Raw genomic sequence first — 25,161 nt, 5'->3', positions numbered from 1 at the left:
CCAATAATTGCGCAGGCAAAATCCTTACGACAGACAAAATTTCTCATGAAATGTAATTTAGATGGGAAACTACTGGATAGTTAGAGGCCACTTACAGCACTGAGTAAAGGCTCAGGGGTAGGTCAAATACACTATAATGGGAATAGGAGGCAGGAGATGGACTGGATCAGCGACAGAATGCTATAAAATTAGCTGATTTCTGTCTTACAACAGATGAATATCTTGGGGATATAACTCATTTAAATCATTTGACAGACACATAATATAATATATAATATAATATAACTGAGTAAGATTTTCTACTTTTTAGTAAGATTGACATGCTAAGCATTGGCTTTATAACTTAAGGGATAGACAGTAGCACATACTATTGTCAATGGATAGCAAAACAGGTAGTTGGAAGTGCTCAGGGTGCACTCATGTCTATGTTACCTTCTGGCTCTCTCCTTTTATTTTTACTGTCAGTCGTTAGTCACAATCTGTTCACATTCTCTGTATTTCTAAAATCCAATCAGAATTAATTTAATCTATTTACCTTTTCTGGATAATAACTGTGCAAATGTCCAACTTGGCACAGATGGAAGTGTCTCAGTCTCCTGCTACCCGCTGCAGCTACCAGCTGCCCACTAATGTCAACCATGTTTACTTAAGTTTACTGCTGCTATTATTATGATAACTGTAATTAACAATAATTAATATTATTCTTTCAATCACTACCTTGGCATTATTAGTACACCTGTGTATAACTAGATATTTGGTAGTTCATTCATGCAGTTTTCAGCAAAGAAGGATGAGTCCCTTACAATGTTTATTCTTCTGTATATGTTATGTATTGACTTTTTTTTTATTTATTACCAGATTTCTGTAAAACTGCTTTGTGACAGCATTAAAAGCACTATACAAATAAATTAAATTTATTTTAAGAATACAGATGCTGGCAGATTAATATGGGACAAAAGCACACCAGAAGGCAAGAAATCACTTTTGTATCACATTTAATTTGTACATTCAGTGTGTGTAAGAACACCAACATACAGGTTAGTGCATTATATTCAGCAAATGTCTCTGAGCATTCGGCAATGTACGTCAATTATTCACAAGTTATTCTTTTATTGTTTTTATTTGTAACATTTGCACACAGATGGTTCTTCCAAATTATTCTTATATTTTTTTTAAACCAATGGGATCATGGTCACAACACCTTATCTTCTGTATGTGTTTAATCTTTTCAGCCAATTAATGTGTAATACTGGCAATAAGATACAAAAAGCGCTTTGTACAGTAAGGAGGGGTGCTTTTTTTCAGTTGTAGTTCAACTAGAGCACTTGAAGCCTGTATGATGAGAAGCCCTTTTCCTTCCAGTTAGCTAACGATCTGCACCATATCCATTAGATGGCCCCATTAAACAAGAGTCAAAGTAGCCTGTGTATGTCCTTCTGCTACTGAGAAAATGTCTAAGGGAAGAGTAGTATGAAGACGATATGCTTTAACTCTAGGTCTGGGGGTTGGTAGTTATTGGATTGGATTGGATTACATGACTGTGTGTGCAGGGTTACAGTAATGGTGAAGTCAGACAGGGGTCAGAAGGGGCTAATGTGGAAAGAAATGCCCTGTACACCAGCCTGCTGGGTCAGAGCTTCCTCCATTTACCTCTTTCTCTAGGGATGTATCAATATGGAATTTGTGGGCTAACTGTGTTAATTGAGCCCTTCCAACGGAAAACCATGTATCAACCATCTCTCCCTTCTGGGAGAATCAGCTATTTTAAGTGCCTTCATGAAGAGTCAAGAAATATAAGTCTGCATAAAGCACACTTCAGTTTTTAAATGGAAAAAGAAAGAATGGCTGATTTCTCTCAAAATCGACAAACCATCAACATACGGTTATTTGATGGAATTTGATGGAAGGGCTTAATTAACACAGTTTTTTCTCTTAATTCTGATCCCATTTCTTTAATCATCTTTCCAATTTAAAAAATGTAAAACTTTTAAAAACGTATCAATATGTGAAGTGCATTGAACATCAGACAGGTCACAACTAATCTAATGCTATCTGTATGGAATGGTAAATTCCCTTCAATTTACTCTGGCGCAACATTTATTGCAAACAAAAATCCTTTGTACATGTACCAGTGAGATAATCAGCCTATTATCAGCTTAAACTGCAATTACTATTGGGCTAAAAACAATGGAAATGTCCCCATTGTGCACAGCACCTTACACACCTCACTGTATGTGAAACTAAAAAAAAAAACAGGCTTTTAAACCATAGCTACATGTCCTTTGGCCTCAGTGCAGCCAGAGAGCCAACAGGGCTTATTATTTACCTTTACAGCCTATTAACCAATATCAGATATCTTACAGATCTGTTCCAGTGTTTCACTAACACACATCATACCATACCTACAGTACCAGGCCTCCACGAAACATGCCAGTGTTGTCCAGTGCATACAGAACGATATCTAATAACCTCAAAGTAAATACACACAGATGCCCCCCCGCTCCGTGTTGTGCAATATTTACAGTGTCATTAAGACCCAGTGGAGAAAAAACTGCTTCAAAAGAGCATATGGCGTGCAGCACAGGACCGAGAGAGAAACGTATAAAAAAGAGGCAACTTGCGTGGTGGAAAAAACAGACTTTGAGCTCGTGTGACGTTGGTGACGTTTACAGACATTTACAGTACGACCACATTCAAAGTGAGTTTCTGAGCAGATGGTGACTGGCCTCATACTCTCTCCCTTGAAGCTGATACAGTGTCATATTTAAAGGAGCATCAGTCAAAAAATAATTAATTTGTATCATCATCAGCACAAACCTGTTTGAAAAACCTGTTTGCCACTATTAGTGCTTTTCCAAAATGGAGAGAATTATTACTACAAATGGAGTAGATAAATATTTATATGACGATTTTTGGTTTAACCCAAGGAGGAAAAAAGACATCAGTAAGCCAACCCTTGCATGAGCCTCTTTCAAAACAAATTATGTAATATCAGTTAGATAAATATCTAACACAGTTAGTGACTGATAAACTCATGGGAGCTTATTATAATGAAAAATTGGGCAGCGAATACAAGTGAATACTTTCACAGTAGAAGGTCTTTACAAACCAAACTCTAAGTGGCTAAATGCCCCCACAATTCCAACAAGAAAGTACTTGATAAGTCTATTTTAAGAATGATAAATTTAGAGGCATGCTTTGCGTACAAGACCAGGATTGTAAATGTTAAAAAATGGTTTCAGGGTTGTCGTGTTCATTGCTTCTCAACCATTAAAGGCTGGAAATTGTGGATATTGACTAATGCTCGTTTAAGTATGCATGAACTGGATTGTGCAGTGCAAAAATGACATCCCGACAAATGAAATTAACATTTAAGATGTTTTCACTTTTGCAATGTGTATGTAATAATGAAAGCCTGCAAGGACCGTGGTAAAAAGTCCTTACCGTTCACCATATTGCACAGAAGAAGACCACACAAATTATTACGTGTGGTTTCTGTGTCAGCTCCGCACAGTGTGCTATCACTGGGTTTCAGCTACATCTGGATCTTCATGATCCTTCACATACCAGCAGAGGAGAAGGGCATCATGAAACTGATATCTTTACCTGATCTTCTTCTTAAACAGTCCAAGAATGAATGGAATGTACACCAATGGTCGCATTTAACTTCAATGTGACAAGCGACACTAACTCTCAGCACTGACTACTCTTTGCTTAGTTTCTAGTACTTTTTTTTCAGTTTGTTTGTTTCTGTAGAGTAAAATCTTTCTGTTTTTTAGACATGCGGTAGATAGTGAGATAGAGCAGTGCAGTGAGAGGTCTGTAGAGGCAGACATTTTACACTGTTATTTAAACATACACACAATCACAACTGCTTAAATCAGGAGATTGTACTCATAACAGTCTCAGAATTGTGTACATAGTAATATTTTGGTCTCTTCAGTTACTATTCTTCAGTGATATGTGTGTTTGTATCTGTGTGTGTTTGTGTCAGTGTTCAATACATGGCTGGAACAGCTTTATTTAAAAAGGATTATTTCAGAACGATCACTATACGGCTGTTGCAGAAGTCCATTGTGTTTCTCACAGAGTCCATCTGAAGTGCCTCTAAATCATAGGGTGTTCCTTTCGTCTTGTTTTCAAGACACAGATGTGCACAGACATCTCTCTTAGGGCCCGAGGTCTCCCTTGTCTATTTGTGTATAGCATTTCTGTGTCTGTATGTGTGTGTGTGTGTATGTGTGTGTATGGGTGTATGTGTGTGTCTGCTGATATGTGTGCAGGAGAAAGAGCGCGAGAGCTGGAGCCCGAGCCCTAGTATTCGTTGAGGCTATGCCATTTGGAGATTTGTCGGCGTGGGTTTTGGCAGACCTCTTGCCAGTGGGTGGCGCCAGAGGGGCAGGGACTGTGTGTGCCCAGCACCAGACGGCCCACAGCTTGGTTCTTAGTGGTGCGGTCAAAGTCCATGACCAGGAATTCAATGGAGATGTCAGGTAGTAGGTCAGCGGGCACATCGTAGATGAAGGACTCGTTAAAGACGGGGTTCAGCGTGCACTTCTTCACATGAGTCTTCTTCTTGGCGATACGCTTGCGGCCATAAAACACGTTCACTTTCACGTACGGATCTGAAAGTCAAACACAAATGATTCATTTAATTTTTTTTTTATTTGAACTGAGTGAAAAGTGACGATGATATTGTCTAAGAATGAGCATGAATGCATTTTTCGTGCAGTCCTAAACATATAAAAGAGATAAACATAAAAAAATACAGATAAAAATACAGGTCATACAAACACAGTTAAAGGAACACAGGTTTTGTTTTTGACTTCTCTAAGAATTCCAGCAATTGGTGCATGAAGGTTAACCAGGAACTTTCCTTATCTTACCTAAATAAAGTACTAATTAGACTTAAAGATAAGATAATACATTATTAACCCCCCCCCCCCCCCAAGGGAAAATACACAAGTGCACAAAGATGTAAGAAAACAAAATAAGATAAAATAAACCTTATAAAAATTATTTACAATAATTTTACACTGATGTGTAAAAGTGTTGTGCATTTAGTGAATTTTTATTTTTTTTATGAGCAACATGGGTCAAATATGACCCGCCTTATTTTATATAACTTTGCAGTAAATTAATTTATTCACTCAGTATTCAGGTTATTCCTAAATTAACTTGTTATTGATCATAGTGCATCCATATTTTATTTTTTCCTGTCTTACTTTTTTAATAAAAGCCCTTTTTGTATCACTACCCCTCTAATGCGCAACATGAGTCAAAAATGACCCACATTCATTTTCTATGGAACTTCATGCAATAAATTAATTCAGTCATTCAGAATTCAAGCAATTCCTCCATTATCTTGTTTTTGATCATCATACATTCTTATTTTATTTTTTTCATTTCTTACTTTATGAATTAAATCTCTTTTATGTATCACTACCCCTCTAATGCACATAAGTAAAAAATGACCCACATTTAGTCAAGTATCTCAATTTTTTTGTCGATTTTTAGTTTACTACATAATTTGAACAACAAAACTGTCCCTTACACTGTGCCACACTGTGCATCTCTTGATGAACAGACCAAAAGAAATACTTTAAAATGACCTAAAATTACGTTTTACATTGACAAATGTAAAGTTGCTGTTTTGGAGATACTAGTTTTTTTGGACAGTGACGCTATGTTAATTCATGTATGATTGAGGGTTTCTTTAGCACAAATCTTCATTTTTCTTTTCTTTTCTTACTTTATGAAGAAGCTTTTCTATTTCTACATCTGGTTTACACACACTGGTCAGACCCACATTTACTCTTTTTTGACCCATGTTGTGTACTAGAAGGGATGTGCATATGTTGCACATCAAAGGGTTAAAAATTATGTGAGAAATGTGTGAAATTGAACAATCTACTATGTTTGTATGTTTTGTAAAGATTTGTAAACAAATCAAACTGAAATGCTTGTGAGCTCAGTCAATTGTGTCCCACTGGAAAATACTGCATAGGTGTTGATAATGTGTGTGTACTCACTTCCAGACAGGCCGGTGATATCCAGTTTGGGAAGATGTCTAGCCTTCAGCACCACAACGCTGAGCCTATGAGAGACGGGCTGGTAGGACAGAGACACCAGCAGCTCCCCACGACTCACACACTGCAAAAACATAAAATACAGGTCAGTCACATCATTCTTAATCCTATTAGTAATCAGTCATGATTGTCAATTCGGCCTGACTTGTGTGTGCGTGTGAACAAGATCTGTTATTGGCTAGAATGGTGGTATACAGACACTTACAGTATAAAAGCTCTGTTCTGTGCTCTGCAGTACATAACTCACACAATAAAAACTCAACTGTGTTATTGACTGAGGAAAATTCACCTCAGTAAAGCTGCTTCACACTGTGTGGTTATGCATTTCCACCCGAGCCCTCTGCTTTTAATGCTCACTATCCACTAGGAAAGGCAGTTGTTTATCAGCAAAAAAGAGCACCAGCCCTGTAATTTGAGTCCACACTGCACCTAAGCCTGCAGTTTCCCCCACAAAGCAACCAATACTCCTACAGCCAGTATAATAATCCTCCTCGCTTGCTGCTGCTGCTTTTTTGTGCTTTTTGAATAGTCTGAGTTAACCCCTGAACATCCACACCAGTATTTTGTTTTCTTGCTTTTTGAGGACCCCTTTTTGAAATATATATATATATATATATTTCACTGAAAGACATCTTCACAGTATTTATTATATTTATTATATTATTTAGAACTTTAAAGGGTTAATAATGTTTTTAATATTTCTGCCAAACAGTAAATGTATATGAATGTATAAATGCAGGTTACTTCTTCAAGAAAGCTGATAAAAGCTTCATGTATTTTTATGCCTATAAAAATAACACAGTAATGTAGCATCTCTCTCACTTATTATACTACAACATCATTCTAATCTAATATTAACTAATACATACTGTCAACATAAAAGGCACAAAGACTCAAAGAATGATTCTTAATGAAAAACACATTTAAATGGCTGTTACTTACTATAACTAGTGCATATGTGCATATTTGTTAGGGATAAAGGTCATATACCTCTCCTTCTTCTAATTAAACATTATGCTATAGACTGAAGAGACAGCTATTACATCTATTACAGAGACGGTGGAACCAGAAGTAGGAGGATAAACCATTTCACCAGTGACTAATGTTCCAATAACACTCACAATAATGGAACATGGGCTCACGAGTCAATGAGGCACACAAACCATCAGACAAGCAATATATCTGATGCAATAATGAAACTGAGGGCTATTACTCGATCATTAACTACTGTTATACCAATGCAAGCATTCAAATGCCACTAAAATGTAGCTGGATTTAGCTGGATAAATCTGAAGTGAACTGCATAGAATTGCTCAAGACCTCTTGATTAAACATTCATTCTTCGAATGACTGTTATAAAATCATTCAGGAGTGCCATTAGTCAAAATCACTGATCATTGTCCTCTCTCTGACTGCTATATATTCACAAAAGAAAGAGCCTTGATTACATAGATATTTGCCCAATGCCGCATTTGTTTAAGTTATTGTAAAACATGACCTGAGTAATTTTTTTTACATAATGAGAAGAGCTAATTAAGGTGAATAAGCCAGTAAACATTTACCTATCTGCTACAGGCCCAGTGTTAGACTTCTCAATCCTATAACTTAATAATATATAAATTGTTTTGCATGCTTTTCCTGACAGTTGCTGATAATGAGCCTTGGGATATTATTGATTCAGGATGGTCCATTAACACACAGAGCCCGGCCTAAACTTCTAAATCTAAACTAGATAATAGAAACATTTACACATATCTTAGATTATTATGATATGACTATTAGAAAAAAAAACAAGTTATGATGGCTTGAAAACCACAGTCTTTCCCCCAAGGTAACAACATACTGTATATATTTTATAATACAGTATTTTCTCTTCCTATTTATCAGCAGTGGTAGCAGGCCCACTGTGGCTTCCTGTGGCCTCAATATGTCTTTAATTTAATGTAGTAATGTAAAAACTCTGTGTGGAGTGTTGTGGCACAGTGAGGCACAGGAGATCAACAGGGCTCAGAGTCATAAAGCGTCTGTGTGCTTCAACATGCAGTGCTTGTGTAAATGCCTTCACTATGAACAATGGTTTAGACTTTTTGCAGCACATCTCATTATTTTACGTGGTGATTTTTCTTTTTGACTGTGCAACCTAGCTGTATGACTTAAAATTAGCTAGTTTTATATACCTTTCACTCTTTTTTTCCTCTCCCTGCCTTCCTTATTTCTCTCTTCCTCACCTGTCAGGTATGTAGATTGGGTTGGACAACATTATGTGTCCAAGGAATTTGAAAAAGAAAAGATATACCAAATCTATGATAGTGATTTATGTTATACACAATTTGCAGACTAATTATTTAGCAGTTTTCTTTTCTTTTAAAATCTCAAACGTTTTATGCATTTTACCAAAGATCTCAGTAACATGACTTCTGCCGATTTTCTTTTTTCTTTCTTTTTTTTTTTACTGTACCGTGAGGTCAACATGGACCCAAATAGGTTTTAAGGGTTTAAGGCTGAACTGAATTACATTTTTACTTGAGGTCAGAAACAAATAATTAAGTAATAGAAATCAAGACATTTTGCTATTATTAATGAGGATGCATTGATCTGGCATACTGAATCAGTACTGACACCAGATGTGACTAATTTACAGTCAATACAGTTTCTTAGTCATTGTTCGACACTGTACCTGCTTTGTCATACACTTTTTTTTTTGTTTGTTTGTTTCTTTTATAGTTAACAGGTGGTGCTTAGTTGTAGTATCAGGTTACCTTACACATGGACGAATGAAGATAAACAGAGCATTGGTACTGAACTGTTAGTCAGTATTAACATGTATCTTGACTCGGGCTCCGAGTGGTCCAGAGGGCTAAGTGCTGCCACTATGATCAGGAGATTGTTGGTTAGAATCCTATTTATATAGCTTGCCATCCGCTACCAGAGCCCTGAGAGAGCACAATTGGCTTTGCTCTCTTTGGGTGGGTGGATGGTACCCTCTCCCCACATCACTCCAAAAGGGTGATGTCGCTCAGCACAAGACATCTGTGAGCTGATGAAACAGAGCCAAGTCGCTGCGCTTTCCTCCGAGCGCGTTGTGATGCTACTCCGCAACGAAAAGAGGCGGTGGATGACTTCACATGTATCGATGGAGGCATGTGCTAATTTTCACCCTACCGGTGTTGGGGCATCACTAGTGATGAGGGAAGTCCTAATGAGTGGGTTGGGTAATTGGCCATGTAAATTGGCAGAGCAAATAGGATAAAAAACGTATAAATAGCTGTGTGTTGAGTGAGGATCATAAAAGCTTTTCTCACCTGCATGCTCCTTTTGCTGATCTGCTGCGTGATGTGCACTCTGCCTGTGCTGGGGTCCACGTCAGCCAGCGGTACCAGCGTCTCCCCGATCACGTCGTCCCGTGAGAAGCGGTCGAAGCTCAGCACCAGGAAGTGCAGTGTGAGCTCAGGCAGCGAGCTGTAGGGCACGCCGTAGAAGGTGAAGGTCTCGTCAAACACTGGCTCCAGCGTCCTGCGCAAGACGCGTGTCTTCACACGGTGCTTCTTATCTGGCAGGATGGTCATCTTCACATAGGGGTCCGCACTCCCTGCCTGTCCGTCCACAGCCGGCAGCCCTTGTGCTTCCAAGACGGTCACCACCAGGGCTTTCTTGGGAAAGTTGTAGTCGACAGCCAGGCTCAGGGTGCCACGGTTCTGCTCGTCAGCTGGAGTAAAGGGAGTGGCTGTGTTGGAGACCGTGGTGCTGGAGCTTTGGCTGCTGCTGCCACTGGCCGGGCTGCTGTCCAGAGTACAGTAATCGGCACGCACCGGCAGTTCCCTCTCTAGCCGTGGCGCCGGGCGAGAGTTGTCTTCTAACCCACTCATCTGAAGCTGAGGAGCCCCCTCTGGGCTGCTTTCTGACCCTGTGCCTGCGTCTACCAGCACCACTGGGCAGCCCCTGCCAGCTTTCTCTACATCACCACTGCGAAGACCGGCTTTTCTCACCAGCCGTACAATCCTCTTACTGCTGGTCAGAGTCTCCGGGTAGATGCTCATGCCCTTCAGCATGTGAATGAACTTGTACGGCGGGTCTATAGACGGGTCTCCATGTTCTGTCTGGATGCCGTGAAGCTTGTAGTTGCCGGACATCCTTTGGTAGCGTTTATGGCAGCAGGTCCACATGAAAATTAACCCGACCACTGCGACCACCAGCACACCGGCCCCGATAAAGCCTGCCAGCACTGGGGACATATCTGAGGAAGAGATACAGAGAGAGAGAGAGAGAGAGAAGAGAGAGAGAGAGAGAGAGAGAGAGAGAGAGAGAGAGAAAAAGATCAATCAGATATCTTGCAATATCTTGCTATATACACCGGTGGATCAATAATAGGACATTAAAAACATGGTTAAAATTGGCTGCATGATTTTAGCCACAAGAAATTAAACTTGATCGATTATATCAATACTGACTGATGACTGATCAAAACACCCACAGCAACACTCATTTAGAACTATAATTAGTCAAAATGATCACAGCACTGTGATTGATTATACAGCTTGTTTGTACAGCCCTCTGAGCTATCTCTGCTCCAAAGGCCAATATTGCAATAACGGTTAACAAACAAGATAGTGCCCCACTCTTTGTGTTCCCTAATTGGATGTCTCCAAGGGAAGATACCCCTACTATCACAAAACTGAAATGGTGATCTTCTGTTAAAGAAAAATGAAAGACAATGCATTTAGCCCTTGTCTTTTTTGAAAATAAGAAAAATAAATATTTCAGTGATAAACAATTACTATAGGACTTTCGGCAAAATAAAAGCTGCACACTGAAGTCACCAACAAACCTTTGGGATTTAAAAGGGCTTAAAAGCTTAATTCAGTATATTGCTATTTGTGTAAATCATGTACTCAAGCACTCGTGTTTCACTAGAAACATAACCTACAGTAAAATGGATCATATATTGGCCAAAAATAAGCTGTAAGTATGATTTACAAAGACATTCCTTTATAGGAACAGCCAGTGAATAAGGCACAAGATGATTTTAGGATTTTAAGCACAAATCAAGAATTATGCACAAGAAGGAAGGAAAAAGAACAATGTGTTCGGTTAGTAACTTTAATACTCTCAAGTGGCCAAGCCTAAATTTTCTAAGGTATAAATGAATGGGTCTTTTAAAATCTATCAGTGTGATAAATAAATATGTTCTGAACTTAATGGGTTGGTGTACTGGATGGGGACAAAGCCTCTATGTAGACTATTTTTTTTACCTGTACTGGATCACTGGATCCTTGTTTATATTGAATATTGATTGTATTGTGTGTTTACTCATGTTCTCTTTATCTTACATCAAAATTAGTTGGATTATGTAAAACGTGTATGTGACAGATATGCAAGAATAGAACAATAGAAAGAGTTAAAAACTTCCCACGCTGTAAAACAACCCACAATAGGACAGAATGAGTGTAAAAAGGTGATGCTATCAAAGAGACAAGGAAGCAAAGCTCATATTTACACAGGATTGAAGCTTGTCCTGTAACTGATCAACTGAAATAGATCCAGAGACATTAAAAATAAAAGCAGTTGTGAATTGCACAACCGGACATTCAAGTTAAAACCATCACTATAAACACCTGCAGGGAATTCCTTCCATAAAAAGCTTTCAGTTTTATCAGTGACATCAAAGCAGTAATTGTAATGCATTGTATTCCCTATGACTGACACCAGGCTTGTGAAGCAGAAGGACGCAGCCACACCACGCAGCACCACGCAGAGGCTGATTCATTCACTGTCTGACGCAAAGACTGTCATCCTGCACCCGCACAATGGGAATTACACAATGACCAGGCATGAAATGAGTGTATAATGTGATTCAAAATGAGTGGGAGGCTGAGAGAGACTGGGAGGGAAGATGGCGGAGGCAGAGTAAAGCGGGCGGTGTTTTGGAGACGGAGAGGTGGGTGTAGCGGAGGAGAACAGGCCTGCTGGCTTGTTTACATATCCATCTGAACTGGGTTCTGGTGTCCGGCGCTCCGAGCACAGGCTGTGCCAGTGTCACAATAGCCAACACTTATTTTAACTAACAGGCTCTCTGCGTTTAAAACAGACACACTAATTTAGCTCGGCTGCACGCGCTCTTTTCTGCACCTCACCCTCACTGTGGTGTAATGGTGTGGGGAAGCAGAGGGCAGAATACAAATGAGCCTGTCAAACACAGCAGGAGGCTGCACTCACAGCCTGGCACTGAAACACAGAGGAACGGCAACCACAAGAAAAAATTACATCAAAAAATACTCCGGTGAATACAGACGCTGTGCACTGCTGGTGGAGCACGAGAGCGTGTTTGGGTGTGGCATCTTCTCAAAGACATTACCAGCCACTGCAAACCTGTAGGAGTACCAGCTAGTGAATACTTATCAGTGCACAGGCTTTCATTTTATACCTTCACACATGTAATTTAATTAGTTTGATCTTTAGATTTTAATGATAAGCTAATCTAGCTCAGTTTATTCTCGAAGTAAGGTGTAAACACAATAATATAATCTGTATTGTATTATCAACTGAAATGCAATGATATGCATCAAAGATGGATGTCATGTCAGCGTGTGGCTGTGCTTAATGAAACGAACATGAGTAAACATGATAAACATTATTTTTCTTTGCCCTCTGGTTAGGGTTGGCTGTATAAAAATAGTAAGGTACCACTGTTTTTAAAGCAAGATTATGTAGCAATTTAACCATAAAATAACATCTTTACAAAATTATTGTCATAGTTCACTGACTGTTATAGGTACAATTAGGGCTGGGAGAAAATATCAACAATACAATATATTGTATTGTTTTTGATACATTATTGATATGTGGAGTCAAATATCGCCCCCAATTTGACTTACTAAAGTAAGTCAAAGCTTCATTACTCCACATGGTGGCGATACTCAGATGAATAGGGTAAACATGTAGTAAAGAATACTGGTTGTCAGTTCATGAGATGAACTGTAGAAAGAATATCCCCTATAGAAAGAATATCATCTCTGCTACTTACATTCTGGGCCGAGGTGATGCTACTGCACTTTGTAACTTTGGTGGAACTGCACGAGACATCTTGTGAGGACTAAATAATACAGCATAACTCGTATTACCATATTGGTGTCAAATCCTGTAATATTACTCTAACATGTCAGTCCACATGTTTTCTTCACTTGAGATTCCAACTCAGATTCTTCCAATTTGTCCAGGAATGCATGTTTCCTTGACAGCTACACAGCGTTTTGAACAAAGACTGTTAATTGAAAGGAAAAATATAGTCTACAACTAGGCTTAATTATTGTTTGGGCAAACAAAGTGAACAGAAATCAATAAAAGTTTCAGTCTTTAAATGCAAAAACAACCCACCTATTAAAAAACAAAGCTAGGTTTTCTGTTTGATCTTACGTAAAAGCTTTCTTTTATTAGTATTAGTATTATAGCATTCAAATTCTGCACTTTAATTTGTGTAAACATGCTCATTATTCAAGCATGCATTTTTTTCCAAAATATGAATGAATAGAAATATATTAGTTTAAAAATGTATAAATTGCTTAATATCACTACCACCATGGATTAAGGTAAAAGCAAGTGAATAAACAATAGTCTTTGACCCCTAAAAAGGAGGGGACAAACAAAACAAAGAAATGAAATAATGTGCCGTCTGCTTCACTTCAAAAGAAACAGAACTGAGGGAGGGAGAACAATGCGCAGATTCTACATGTCCTCAGCGTCTGTGTGACGGGGGATTAATTAGCGGACTGAGAGTGAGGAACTGTAAAATACAGACACTCCCCGGAGGCAGGGGAGCTCCTCCCTGCTGGTGGCCTCTGAGCTGGAGGAGCTGCAGTGCTTTGTTAAAGATGCTACAGAGAGTCAGGGCGGGGTCTGTATGTGCTGTGCTAATGGGGCCTTTAAGATGAGACACTCTGCAGACAGGGTGTGTGCCTGAGGAAATACACTGTATTGTCGTATAACGTGAGTGTGTATTTACTGCATGCATAGACGTATTGATCTCACAATGATGGTTTATACAAAAACATGTGAAAATAATGTAAAAATGCTCACTGGTGGGCAAAACTGCACATAGAAAATTGTCTGTAGGCGTGTATAACACTTCATAAATGTGATGCTGCAGTAGTATGATTTATAAATAACAGCATATTGTTGGTTTTACTCTATTTTGTGCTGTTTTTTTACCTTTAACATAATGCAACACTGGCAGTTCTTCTTAATATTGTACCAGATTTTCACGATGGACACTCTGAAATGACTGGGAATAAAATATTTTTCCATTTACTATTTAATGTTAACTTTTTTTACTCTTCCAGTAAAGAGAACTTTTGCTGTTTTTGGCTAAACATTGACAATATAGAACAATATTTCCCTTTGCACTTAGTGCAAGCCTTGACATCAGCTGTATATTCCATTTCTATAGCTAGTTTTAATAGATAGGGTTAGATGCTGACTATGAACATTAAACAATCAATGATGGTGCAAGGCAGAAGAAACAGTGGATTATTATACAAGTGCAAATACATATTTAACATTTTATGCATAATAGGCATGCAACTATAACTATTTTCATAATAGAGTAGTTGGTCCATTAAGACTTATGTTAATAATCTTTATAATTTATAATTGATTGAAAATTGTATTAACTGATAATAATTACTGAAAATAAATATCTGTGTGATTAATTAGTCAATATCTGAAATAATTCCAGTTAATTTAATTTCGAGGTTTAATTTCAGATTTGTCCACAAAAAGCAAAGCTATTTATTTACTAATGCTTTAAAGTAATTTAAATCAATAGTTTTTTTTTTATTATAAATCCGTTCATAATAACAAAGGCACAGAATTGTAAAGCTCCCCAGTCTTCAGAACAGTTTCTAAAAAGTGTCCTAATATCCAAGCTGGAACCTCTTTTGCTTAAATCATAAATGCCCATTGATTGACCAGGACCAGGAAGAAACAGATAAGGTAAATAAACCAGCCTTAACAGTAATATAAACATGAAAAATATCAGATAAAAAAATAATGAGTTTTTTTTTTAAACAAACACAAAAAATAAGTTCCAAATTATTTAGAAACAAATGGGAAATCAAAAATCTGTGTCCCCTAGTCTCATAAATAAAATTCTGAAATTCTGTGACAGAACAAAAGGCACATCACCCTTAGTCCAGTACTCCACAGTGAAACACTTTGATGATTACTGTTTATGATTATACATAAACTCGGTCATTAGTTTTTATCTGTGATTTGGTGCCTGACAGCGGTGTGGGGGTGACACACACACTCGCTGCTCTGCTCACACACCCTGCTCTGTGTGCTGTAAATGATGCTGAGACACAGTGTCTTCTCCACAGACTCCTCCAGGTTAACACACACAGTGCTTTCTAACCTCAGATGACCAATTCAGTGAAAAAACACTACCAGAGAGAAAGAGAAGGGACACACACGCACACATTCAAATGTCACGATTGAATCTGACTTCCAGTTCTCCTTTTCTTTTCCTCCATTTTCTCTTAGCCATCCATCTCCACACAAAGACACCAGCCCTGTTTCCTGTTATTGGGCAATGCTACCCTGCAGGGATTCCAGCAGGATGATGTCAGACTTTGGAACACACTCAAAGTCAGCTGCCCCAGTTGCCTGGAAACACCCCCGGGGGGCAACACACACACACACACACACACACACAGGCAAAATGCACACATACTATGCAATTCAGACCCCTCAGTATCCCACAGTGTAAAAGCAAATAGCTGAGCTGAGGACATCATCTAACCAAACCTCTCACCCCAAAAAAGTCAGAAATATGCTGGCCTCATCTGAACCCTGTAAAAAGAGGGATGCAGCAACAACATGCCAGCTGCACCAGGTTTATTCTGCACGAGAACACCTTACAGCATGGTATATTATATAATCAGTTATTCAGATCTGAATAGTCAACGATTACTCAGCGACTTGCATGAGAATTATGCATATTAAAAACATTTATATGCATTTCTTTACACCTTCGGCACATTGGTCTCTCTGTATATTTCAGCTACATTACCCCTGATCAAAGTTTGGCCAGTGGCAGTTTTCTTGAACCTGGGTTTCAAACCCACAAATCTGTGGGGAAACAAACACTAGCCATTTAACCACCAGGCCACCACTGGTCAAATATGGTTCTAATAACATGTTTTCGAATCACTGAAAGGGAATTGTATATGGTTTGTGCTGCTTTAGGACTGGATTTATCAAAAGCATCTAAATACAAAATGTATTTCTTAATGTCACGCGAGCACTACACTGACTAAAAACTCTCACATCCATATGAAAATATGTTCACTACAAGACTAGCGAGTTGTTAGTTGTATAGCTAGCTACTGTATATTACATTTACAACAGTTGTGTTCAAATGGTTAGAAAGAGACAATCAATGTATTTCCATTTGGCTTAGTTATTTTTTCTGTTTTGTGATTTGGTTGTTCATTTTGACTTTGGGAAAGTGTTTATAATGCCTTGTTCAAATGGTGGTCTGAGAAAAACATCCATCTCTATTAGACACCTGTACTCCTAGTACAACTGAACACCAGTAATTACTGCCATGCAACTAAGTAATTAGCATATTCTATTCCACACAGCAATCAGAATTCAGTCTGATTAAATGGAGACACACGAAGTGATCAAATGGGCAAATGAGGTCTAGGACACAAAACAAAATGAATAGCTGCAGCCTAGAATATTTTTTTTCATAGAAATGCAACATTTGCATGGAAATACACAGAGATGTGTATTCAGGTTATTGAAGAAATGTATGTTTTTCTGCTGCAAACATTAATAAAATAATGCACACTTCTCTTTGAAAAGTGGCTCACCTTACCCCAAAATCCCAAGTATACATATTCCTCTGCAGATAGCAAACACTGTATTTAAGAAGCCCATGGTTATTTTGTGTACTGTTTGTCCTTTCTAAAATAAAAATGTGATTACTTGCTTATTTTTTTTAATAATCAATAGCTTATTCAACTGCAAACAGGCTCTAATCAACAGTGACAGGACTCATCGGATGTCGGACACGCTGTTCTGAGCAGTACAGGAAAAAGGGCAAGATGTTCTCCAGCATAATGTCAGAACACAGTCTATTCAGACATGACCTGAGACATGAGGTCAGTGCGTCCTAAAAAATTCCAATATCAACACTACTAGTCCGAAAAACAAACCTAAATCAAAGCAAAGACGTTAACCTGAAGTTACATTATGCTTAGTAATGCTGCTGGATATTTGCCTGACACAGCATCTTTCTGAGTTATCTATCCTCTGTGGACCTGAAGTAGAGGAAGGCAGAACAGCTCAGATGGAAGAGAGAGAGGTCTGCTACTAAATATTAAATCATGTTTTGTAACGTCAAAGTCCTACATTGTTCACGCAGTTCCGCTGCTCTAGGGCTCTCATCGGAGACGCTGCTCCACCCTTTCGGTGGAGAGGAGAGCGAGAAGGAATTTGTCTGCTAACAAACCATCATCACGCTTGTTTTAAATGACGCGGCTGTGGCTTGGACCGTTTCATATTTATCAGGCCTTATAACAGCCCAACCGTTATCTTCAAAAGACCAGAGTAGCATACGGTCTGTTCAGAGCACACTAATTCATCTCATCAAGCAATCAGTAGATCAGCACAGACGTTTATTAGTTGACTGAGATGTGTTATTGCTCGCCTCGAGAGCTGCATGGGCGGTGTGCTGATAAGCCAGGCAGAATGAGAATGGAGAGGACAGAAGGATGATGCAGCAAAAGGCAGAGGCAGTCTCTGGCATCGGACGCTCTCCATAAAACATGTAACTGGAGCCATGTTGTGAGCAGGACTTTGCAAGGGTCTGTTATTACCAACCCTCGCCCCTCTTATACTTCTTACTGTGCCACTTAACACCTACTGTCATTCCCTTTTTACACCTGACACAACCCCCTTACAGAGAGAGAGCTCATATCCTCTTAACAAAGCAGTAGAGAGAAATCATGTCCTCCTAACACACACAGCTAGTAGGTGTGTTAAAACACGTGGGTGCCTCAATATGATATTTTTCCAGATCAATCAAAAACAAGAAGTACCTGAAAATGTGGGTTATGTAAGTTTCCATCCATTAAAAATGATCTACCAGGTAATACTTTACATAAGTCCTGAGTCAGTGTGCTTTTCCTCCTAATTTGAAAAAACAGCCCTTTTTTCAATGGAAAAAGAAACCAAATAATTTAGATTGCAGACTCCTCAGTCGACAATCTGCTATATGAATATGCTATTCAACTCCGGTGCACTTTAAAAAAAAGATCTGGAGCATTTTTACCTTCAAATTGTAGCTTCAAAATCTTGTTAATTATCCACTGACCTGTAATAACAAGTGATGCACTAATAGCTTTGCTACTTTATGCTAATTTTGTTGCCAACTCCACTATGTAACTTTGGTGAATCAGACAGGACAATTCTCTCAGTACTATGTAACTATGTTAAAGGTATATTTGTGAAAATCCTGTACAATTTGTCTGTATCTCTGGTTGTGCTGAAATGCATGTATAACATATGTACTTTACTGTTGGATTAAGGGTTTGAGCTATAATTCCTGAGTCCAAAAGCTAGAATTTACAATTACAAAATGCTGCTTATAATGGATCAATATGGTACACTGCTTATATGAAAAGTAATTTTGTGGAAGACTGTCTATGCTAAAATTATAAAATGATCAGATTTTTTTTTTTATTTACAACATTCAGATTAAAATCTTAAAAATGTGCCTGTTTTTCAATTTGTATGTAGAATTATTTTGAGTAACACAATACATTGTTTTATAACATAATGTATTTATGTTTCATTTTGAGGTGGTGATTGGTAGGAGGCCCACTGGGAAACACTCAGGCGTACTGAGAAAGCTCTATTAGCTTCACAACCAGTCAAAGCTCAAAGACTCAATTCACACTCAATTCTAAGCCTTTTATGATTCACAGGCTAATATTCTACTGGGAACTGGACTGACACAAGAGTTAACAGGATAGTCTGAAGATCACAGAGACACATTTTGATTTTCTGAAGGCATGCTGGATCAGAGTATTCTCTGATGTCTTTTACCGCTGAAGAAAACAAGTCTAAATTCAAGTACCCTTGAAGTTGCTGCAGGAGCCGGAAATGACTGGAATCTACAGACATTTCTAGACGTAGCTTCCTGGTATTCCTCCAGCGTCAACTTTGCCCAAATTTGGGTTTTTACGTGTCTGCTGTCATCCTACGTTCTCCGCAATCAACCAATGTTTTTTTTCTTGTCCTTCTTTTCCTCCTCCTCCTCAGTAGAGTAACTCCGGAAGACGGATCTCCTCAATCACGCGGCCTGGCACAGATAATACCACGCACAGTCTACTGCCTACGCTACATCCCACCAGATTCCACAGATAAACCCTGAGATTAATATGGGTATGATGTATCAGCATCACAACATGTCACAACATTTCGTGCCATAACCTACATATAAATGTATATTTCCATATTTTCTGCCATGTAACAATGCTTTACAAGATAAACCTGCTGTTGACTTTAACATAAGCTGATCAAGGAATGGGAGCCCAGTTTGACCACATTGCAGATGTTTACATTAACAACCCACCAACAGCTTTTACAAATCTGTCCTAATCTAAAGCACGAGCAGGGAAATAAATTGAAAATGCTCGGCACACTTGCGCCCTCTAATCCGGTCTTCTAAATGCTTTCTGAGCAGGTCCTGTCCCAGTCCTGTACAGGAGCCTGACCTACAAACCGCCTTTATCCAGATCTGCCCCGCCACATCTGGACACACCGCTGATGTTTTCTTTCCCCCCTCATCATATAATGAACCACTACAGACACAATAATGCCCCACCCGTCCCGTCCTGCGAGCTCTGACAGAACGACACTGAGACTCACTCAGTCATCAGCCTGATGGAAAGTGGAGCGTGAAATCACCCCACATTAGACGAGTGAGAATTTGGGGGTAGAATGTATATCAAGCATCAAACATCTCAAAATGCTTTAAATAAATTTATAACCAGTAGATACATTCAGAACCAGAGAATGTGAGTCCTAAAATGAGGAGCACACAATGTGGTCACACAAGTACTAAGGCCTGTAGTTATAAGGGCTCTCCTTTATGAACCAATTTGTTCACAGAAAAAAAAACAAAAAAAATAATTATACAGGTAGACCACCAGGTAAATACATTCATTTTCACGTTAAGGAAGTAGCTAGCTCTCCTGAGACTTTGAACACAACAAGGATTATGGAATTGTTTCCAGAATGTTCATCCATAATTACACAGTAAAAATAGTTATACAGAGTAATCTGGCATTGAATTACAACCTCTTCTAAAATATGTTATCAACCCACCATGCTCAGAAAAAAGGGTAAAAAATGTCAATGAGGTGGTACCCCTCTAATCATTGGGCTGATCATTTGTTCCTACTGTGTTTTTGTTTTGTGCTGCTGCCTATATTGAATAGATGATGTTATGCTGATTAAATGAAAAAAATAAATAAAATAAAAATAAAATAAAAATAAAAATCCCTCTTTGCTGTCACTGGGGCTTTACCTTCAAAGGTACATTTTTGGTACCCTTGGTTAAATGTAGGCCTGTCATGATAGATCACCCCAAAAATGTATTAGTGCAATATAAATTATTGTGATAAATTATATTATTGTCATTTAAGACCATTAAATGCCATTGACATAATGATAATATAACATCATAACAAAGCATTTGTACCCTTTTAAAGACAAAAAACAATAATTAATCACAGTTTGGGGAGTATATTCTTTTTTTCACCTAATGCAGTCCACTCTGTATGTACACTGCTATAAATGTGAACAAACATGCAAATAAACACAGTAGACAACAGATATCGCAAATAACAAATTATTATATCGATTATAGTGGTCATATTTGTCCATTTATTGTACGATAAGTCGATAATGTGATTATCGTGACAGGTCTAGCTAAGCGACACAATATTTGTACTTTATTTATTAGCAGTTGCTTTACCCTACTTTTACTTTTAAGATACAGAGGAGGTCCTGAAAGGATCATGTTGTACCTTTGAGGGTACGTCTGTACTGCTTGTACATTCTTGTTTGTGGTGAACTGTACATTTTCTGTCTTTGACAGTGAACCTATCCATAATAATAAATCAGCATATACTACATATAATCAGCCTATTTTAAAATCTGATGATTTTATGATTTTACTATCAACAAAAGAAAACAATCACAGCACATCTAGGAATAAACAACATCATCATCATCAAACAAAAACTGCATTTAACTCGTTTTTTTTTAACACACAGACTACCAGGACAGGCAGGGCCATACCAGTTCAATCGACCAGCCAATGATGTAACTGAATTTACATATTCATTATCCTTTCAGCTCACTGAGATGCTCTCAGCTCCTTCTGTTTATATAAGCAGAACCAGGCACTGCTTCTCTAAGAAAAACACTGCAGTATTATTCTGCATATAGTGCTAAGATGCTAAACAGCATAATTTTACTGTTATTTATCAGATTCTCTGAGCTATTTGAGGATAAGGCAGTGAAGAGGCTCGGCAGGCCTGCTCTACTCACCGTATGCTGCTCGTATTTCAGTGATCTCAGCCATCTTGAGGGATGGGAGGCTGCGCTGCTGGAAAAAGGTGAGATTATAAATCGGCAGAAGTGCAGAACGGCGGCTCCTCTGATGAACTAAGACCGACACTCCCTGATTACATGTTTATAACTCATGCCGGGCTGTGTTTTAAAGGCGGTGGTGGTGGAGCGCTGCGGTGGTCGTATCCTCCCTGTTCAGTGATGGTGATGATGTGATGATGATGCTGCTGCTGCTGGTGGTGCTGGTGGTACTGCTGCTGTTGCGCATGCGCAGACCCGCTGCTGCGCGGCATCGGCCGAAGCCCCGCCCCATCTATTCACTGTCACTGAGAGCTGGGAGAAGAAAACAACAGGGATGAAAAGCTCTCTTTCTTTCTTATTTTGGTCATTTCCTTCAACCCTCCTCTTATCCTCAGATCTACCAACACCTTTTATTCAAAACAGGTTACCTACCCAAGTTTTATGTGTCTAATGTGTTATTTTCTTCTGTTTTATAATGAAGTTTCCTTAAAATAATACAAATAAAACAGACCCCTCCCCAACCCCCATAATAACCCACAAAATAACTGTTATGCAACTATAGAAAATATGCATATCTCACAGACTGAAATCTCATGTGTCTTTTTAGATTTACGGTCCACAAAGAAAAATGTCATATACAAACCTACATGAAAAACAGACTGATGGTTAGAAAAAAAAGATTTTAATTCTGTCCGAATGAGTAGAAAAAAAGATTTTATTCCCGCCCGGAACGACCATGTATGTGTTTTTCTCAGACGTCCTCTGAGAAAATTACAGGCTGAGTTTCGTCACCTTGTGTTTAATAAAATAGCTATTTGTCCACTTTCACGCACCGTAATTACACTTTTGGCGCCCGTTTCCAAGGAGAACCACGTAAACACAACAAGTGGAAATGGAGGAGCTACTGAACGGGATGTCATGTGACAGAGAAAGCCCCTGAGAAACAAACCCCTACAGATAGAGCTTATGAAAGCAAGCTTAAGAGTGTGCTAAAAAAAAAAAGCTTGAGGCCCTATCCTACTGTTGCTGGTATTTGTTTTGTTTTTTTAGATAGTCTAACTGGTTTTTGATGGTTAAGGTAGTTTCAATGCTTTTTTGTGTTTTATAGGTTTGGTAGAATTTCTTTATTGTAACAATGCTTCTTTTCAATAAATCTTATACCACTGGAAAGCCTAAAGAACATGCATTTGTGAGATGAGTATGTGGGTTGCACCCCTGAAATATGTGCCTTCTCTGCCAATGCATGCAGATGTTATTTATGCTGGTAATGCCTGTTGACCTGCTTGGCCAAACTGGTCGAGCATGGCCATACTGGTCATCTAGTTTGGTCAGGTTGATTATGTTGGTAGACCATGTATACCACCAAACTCTAACTAAAAATACCTTTCCTTGTGTTGGCCTAGTAATTTATCAGCTTGAGCTCAACAAGAAAAAAAAAATAGATTTGAACACTTTTTAAATTACTGTAGAGGTCATTGTTGCAGTGGTGGCTCAGTGGTTACAGCACCAGGCCATCGTTGACAAGGTCGCCACTGTTAGGCCCTTGAGCAAGGTCCTTAAACCTTACTTCTCCACTTGCTGCCCACTGTGCACACTGTGTCCTCCGGCATGTGTTCTCACAATATCACTGTGTGTGTCTTTTAACTGTACTCACTATTTTGTGTTCACTGCACGGATGGGTTATAGGTGGATGCTAAATTTCTCCACTGTGGGAATTATAAGGGATAAATTATAATTGTTGTTAAATAGGCTGCAACAAGGCCTTATAAAAACAGATTGAGAAGGAGATGAAAACACTACAGTACAATACAGCCATTAGCCATAATAATGTTAAAACTATAAGGTACAGTCATTATGCTGTAATTATATCAGGCAGCAAAACAGTTCTTGACAAGGGCCTAATTGTAATGAAAAAAAAAAAAAACTGTACCTGAACATAACAGCAGGTCTTGTTGGGTGTTCTCAGAATGTGGTACCTACCAAAAGTGCTCCAAGAGAGGAGAGCTAGTGAGCCAGTGTCAGGGTCATGGTGTCCAAGGCTCAGTGATGCATGGCAGGGGCAAATGCTTGCCCATCTGGTCCAATTCCACAAAGAGCTACTGCAGCACAGATTGCTGAAATACATGCCTTAAAAACTATAAGATTATTTTACTTATTTGTAAATATAACATATTATAAGGTAATTTTGTCTGAAATTATGTGAAAGGAATGAAATCTTTACACTAGAAAAAAAATAGATTATTGTATTGTATTTTCTATTAATAGAAGCTATTTTAATATTGACCTTACGATTAAAAATATTAGTTAGATTAACAGATTTAAGATGATTTATCATGGACATATATTTATATTATTTTTAGCCGTGTAAACATCGCCCGTATTAGTCAGCCTAGTGCAACTGTTTAAACACAAGACAGTGTGTATATCACATTACACTAATTGTTATAGCACAGAGAGTGAGGTGGAAAGTAAAGTAGGCCAAACATCTCACTTCATAAAAAAAAAAAAAACTAATGAAAGACGATTTTTCCCTTACCCCAAAAGCAGTCGGTCAGTCAAAATACACTCTATGGGAATAGACAAGTTGTGTGTGTGCATTTGCACATCTGTGCCAACAGCTTCTTAAAAATAGCTGACTGAATTCATAAGAAGGGGTGTCCACATCCAACATCTGGACACATGTGTATTTCTAGTGTCTGAAGTTTGCTTCTTTACTTTTCATTACTAGGATATTCTGGCCTACGCATCTCCATAAATAGACGCACAGAAAAGTCAAAATGCATCCAGGTCTTTGTGGTTTAGAAAGCAGCTGACTCTAAAAAATAATGAGTATATACAAACAAAAATAAACCTTAATGGTGGAGTAACCATTTTGAGCAACCAGAACCACTTTTGCCTCTTAATGATGTGTGTGGTAATATTTTTCATGTATTTTCAGTTTTAGCTTAATCATTTAAATATGGTCTGTGCTTTCAGTTTAACTGAATCACTAATATTTTAAAAAAGTTACATTATTACAAACCATGTATTTTGGCATGTGGCAATGAAACTAATGGTAACTGAGTCCAGTGTTTGTTACCATCATTAGCATCCATCTCCCATTATGAGTTAAGGGAGCACATGTGAGATGCCAAACATATCTTGGCTGACTGAGAGCACAGTAAGTGGAAATCTGGGTATAATCACGAGTGGCAATATGGCAAAAATATAATAATACCTAAATATATTTTCATTATACACAGTGTGTGTTGTAATACTTCTTACTTTTGGAGTTTGTAACAGACACAATGCACATGTTTTCTTGATTATACTCTCACATTTAAAAGACATTAATATTAACATTATTTAACTTGCCAAACACTGTGCAGTGGAAACTCACCATGCACTGCACTAAATTCACATAAAT

The 25,161-nt window shown here is 38.3% G+C and overlaps 1 protein-coding gene across 1 annotated transcript; it reads right to left on the bottom strand.

The window, feature by feature from the left end:
- Nucleotides 1–978: 978 nt before the first annotated feature.
- Nucleotides 979–21,971, bottom strand: syt11b (synaptotagmin XIb). Its single transcript, XM_007249676.3, has 4 exons — nt 21,714–21,971; nt 9,392–10,323; nt 6,033–6,153; nt 979–4,625 (listed from the first exon to the last, which is right to left on the bottom strand). Exons 1-4 carry the CDS (start codon nt 21,745–21,747, stop codon nt 4,315–4,317), a joined length of 1,398 nt encoding a protein of 465 aa, XP_007249738.3. The 5' UTR covers nt 21,748–21,971; the 3' UTR covers nt 979–4,314.
- Nucleotides 21,972–25,161: the final 3,190 nt, after the last annotated feature.

This window comes from Astyanax mexicanus, chromosome 6 (genome assembly GCF_023375975.1).
Source record: "Astyanax mexicanus isolate ESR-SI-001 chromosome 6, AstMex3_surface, whole genome shotgun sequence".
NCBI classification, from domain to species: domain Eukaryota; kingdom Metazoa; phylum Chordata; class Actinopteri; order Characiformes; family Acestrorhamphidae; genus Astyanax; species Astyanax mexicanus.
The sequence above is the reverse complement of the archived record's forward strand: the minus strand, read 5'-3'. Positions and strand labels throughout refer to the sequence as shown.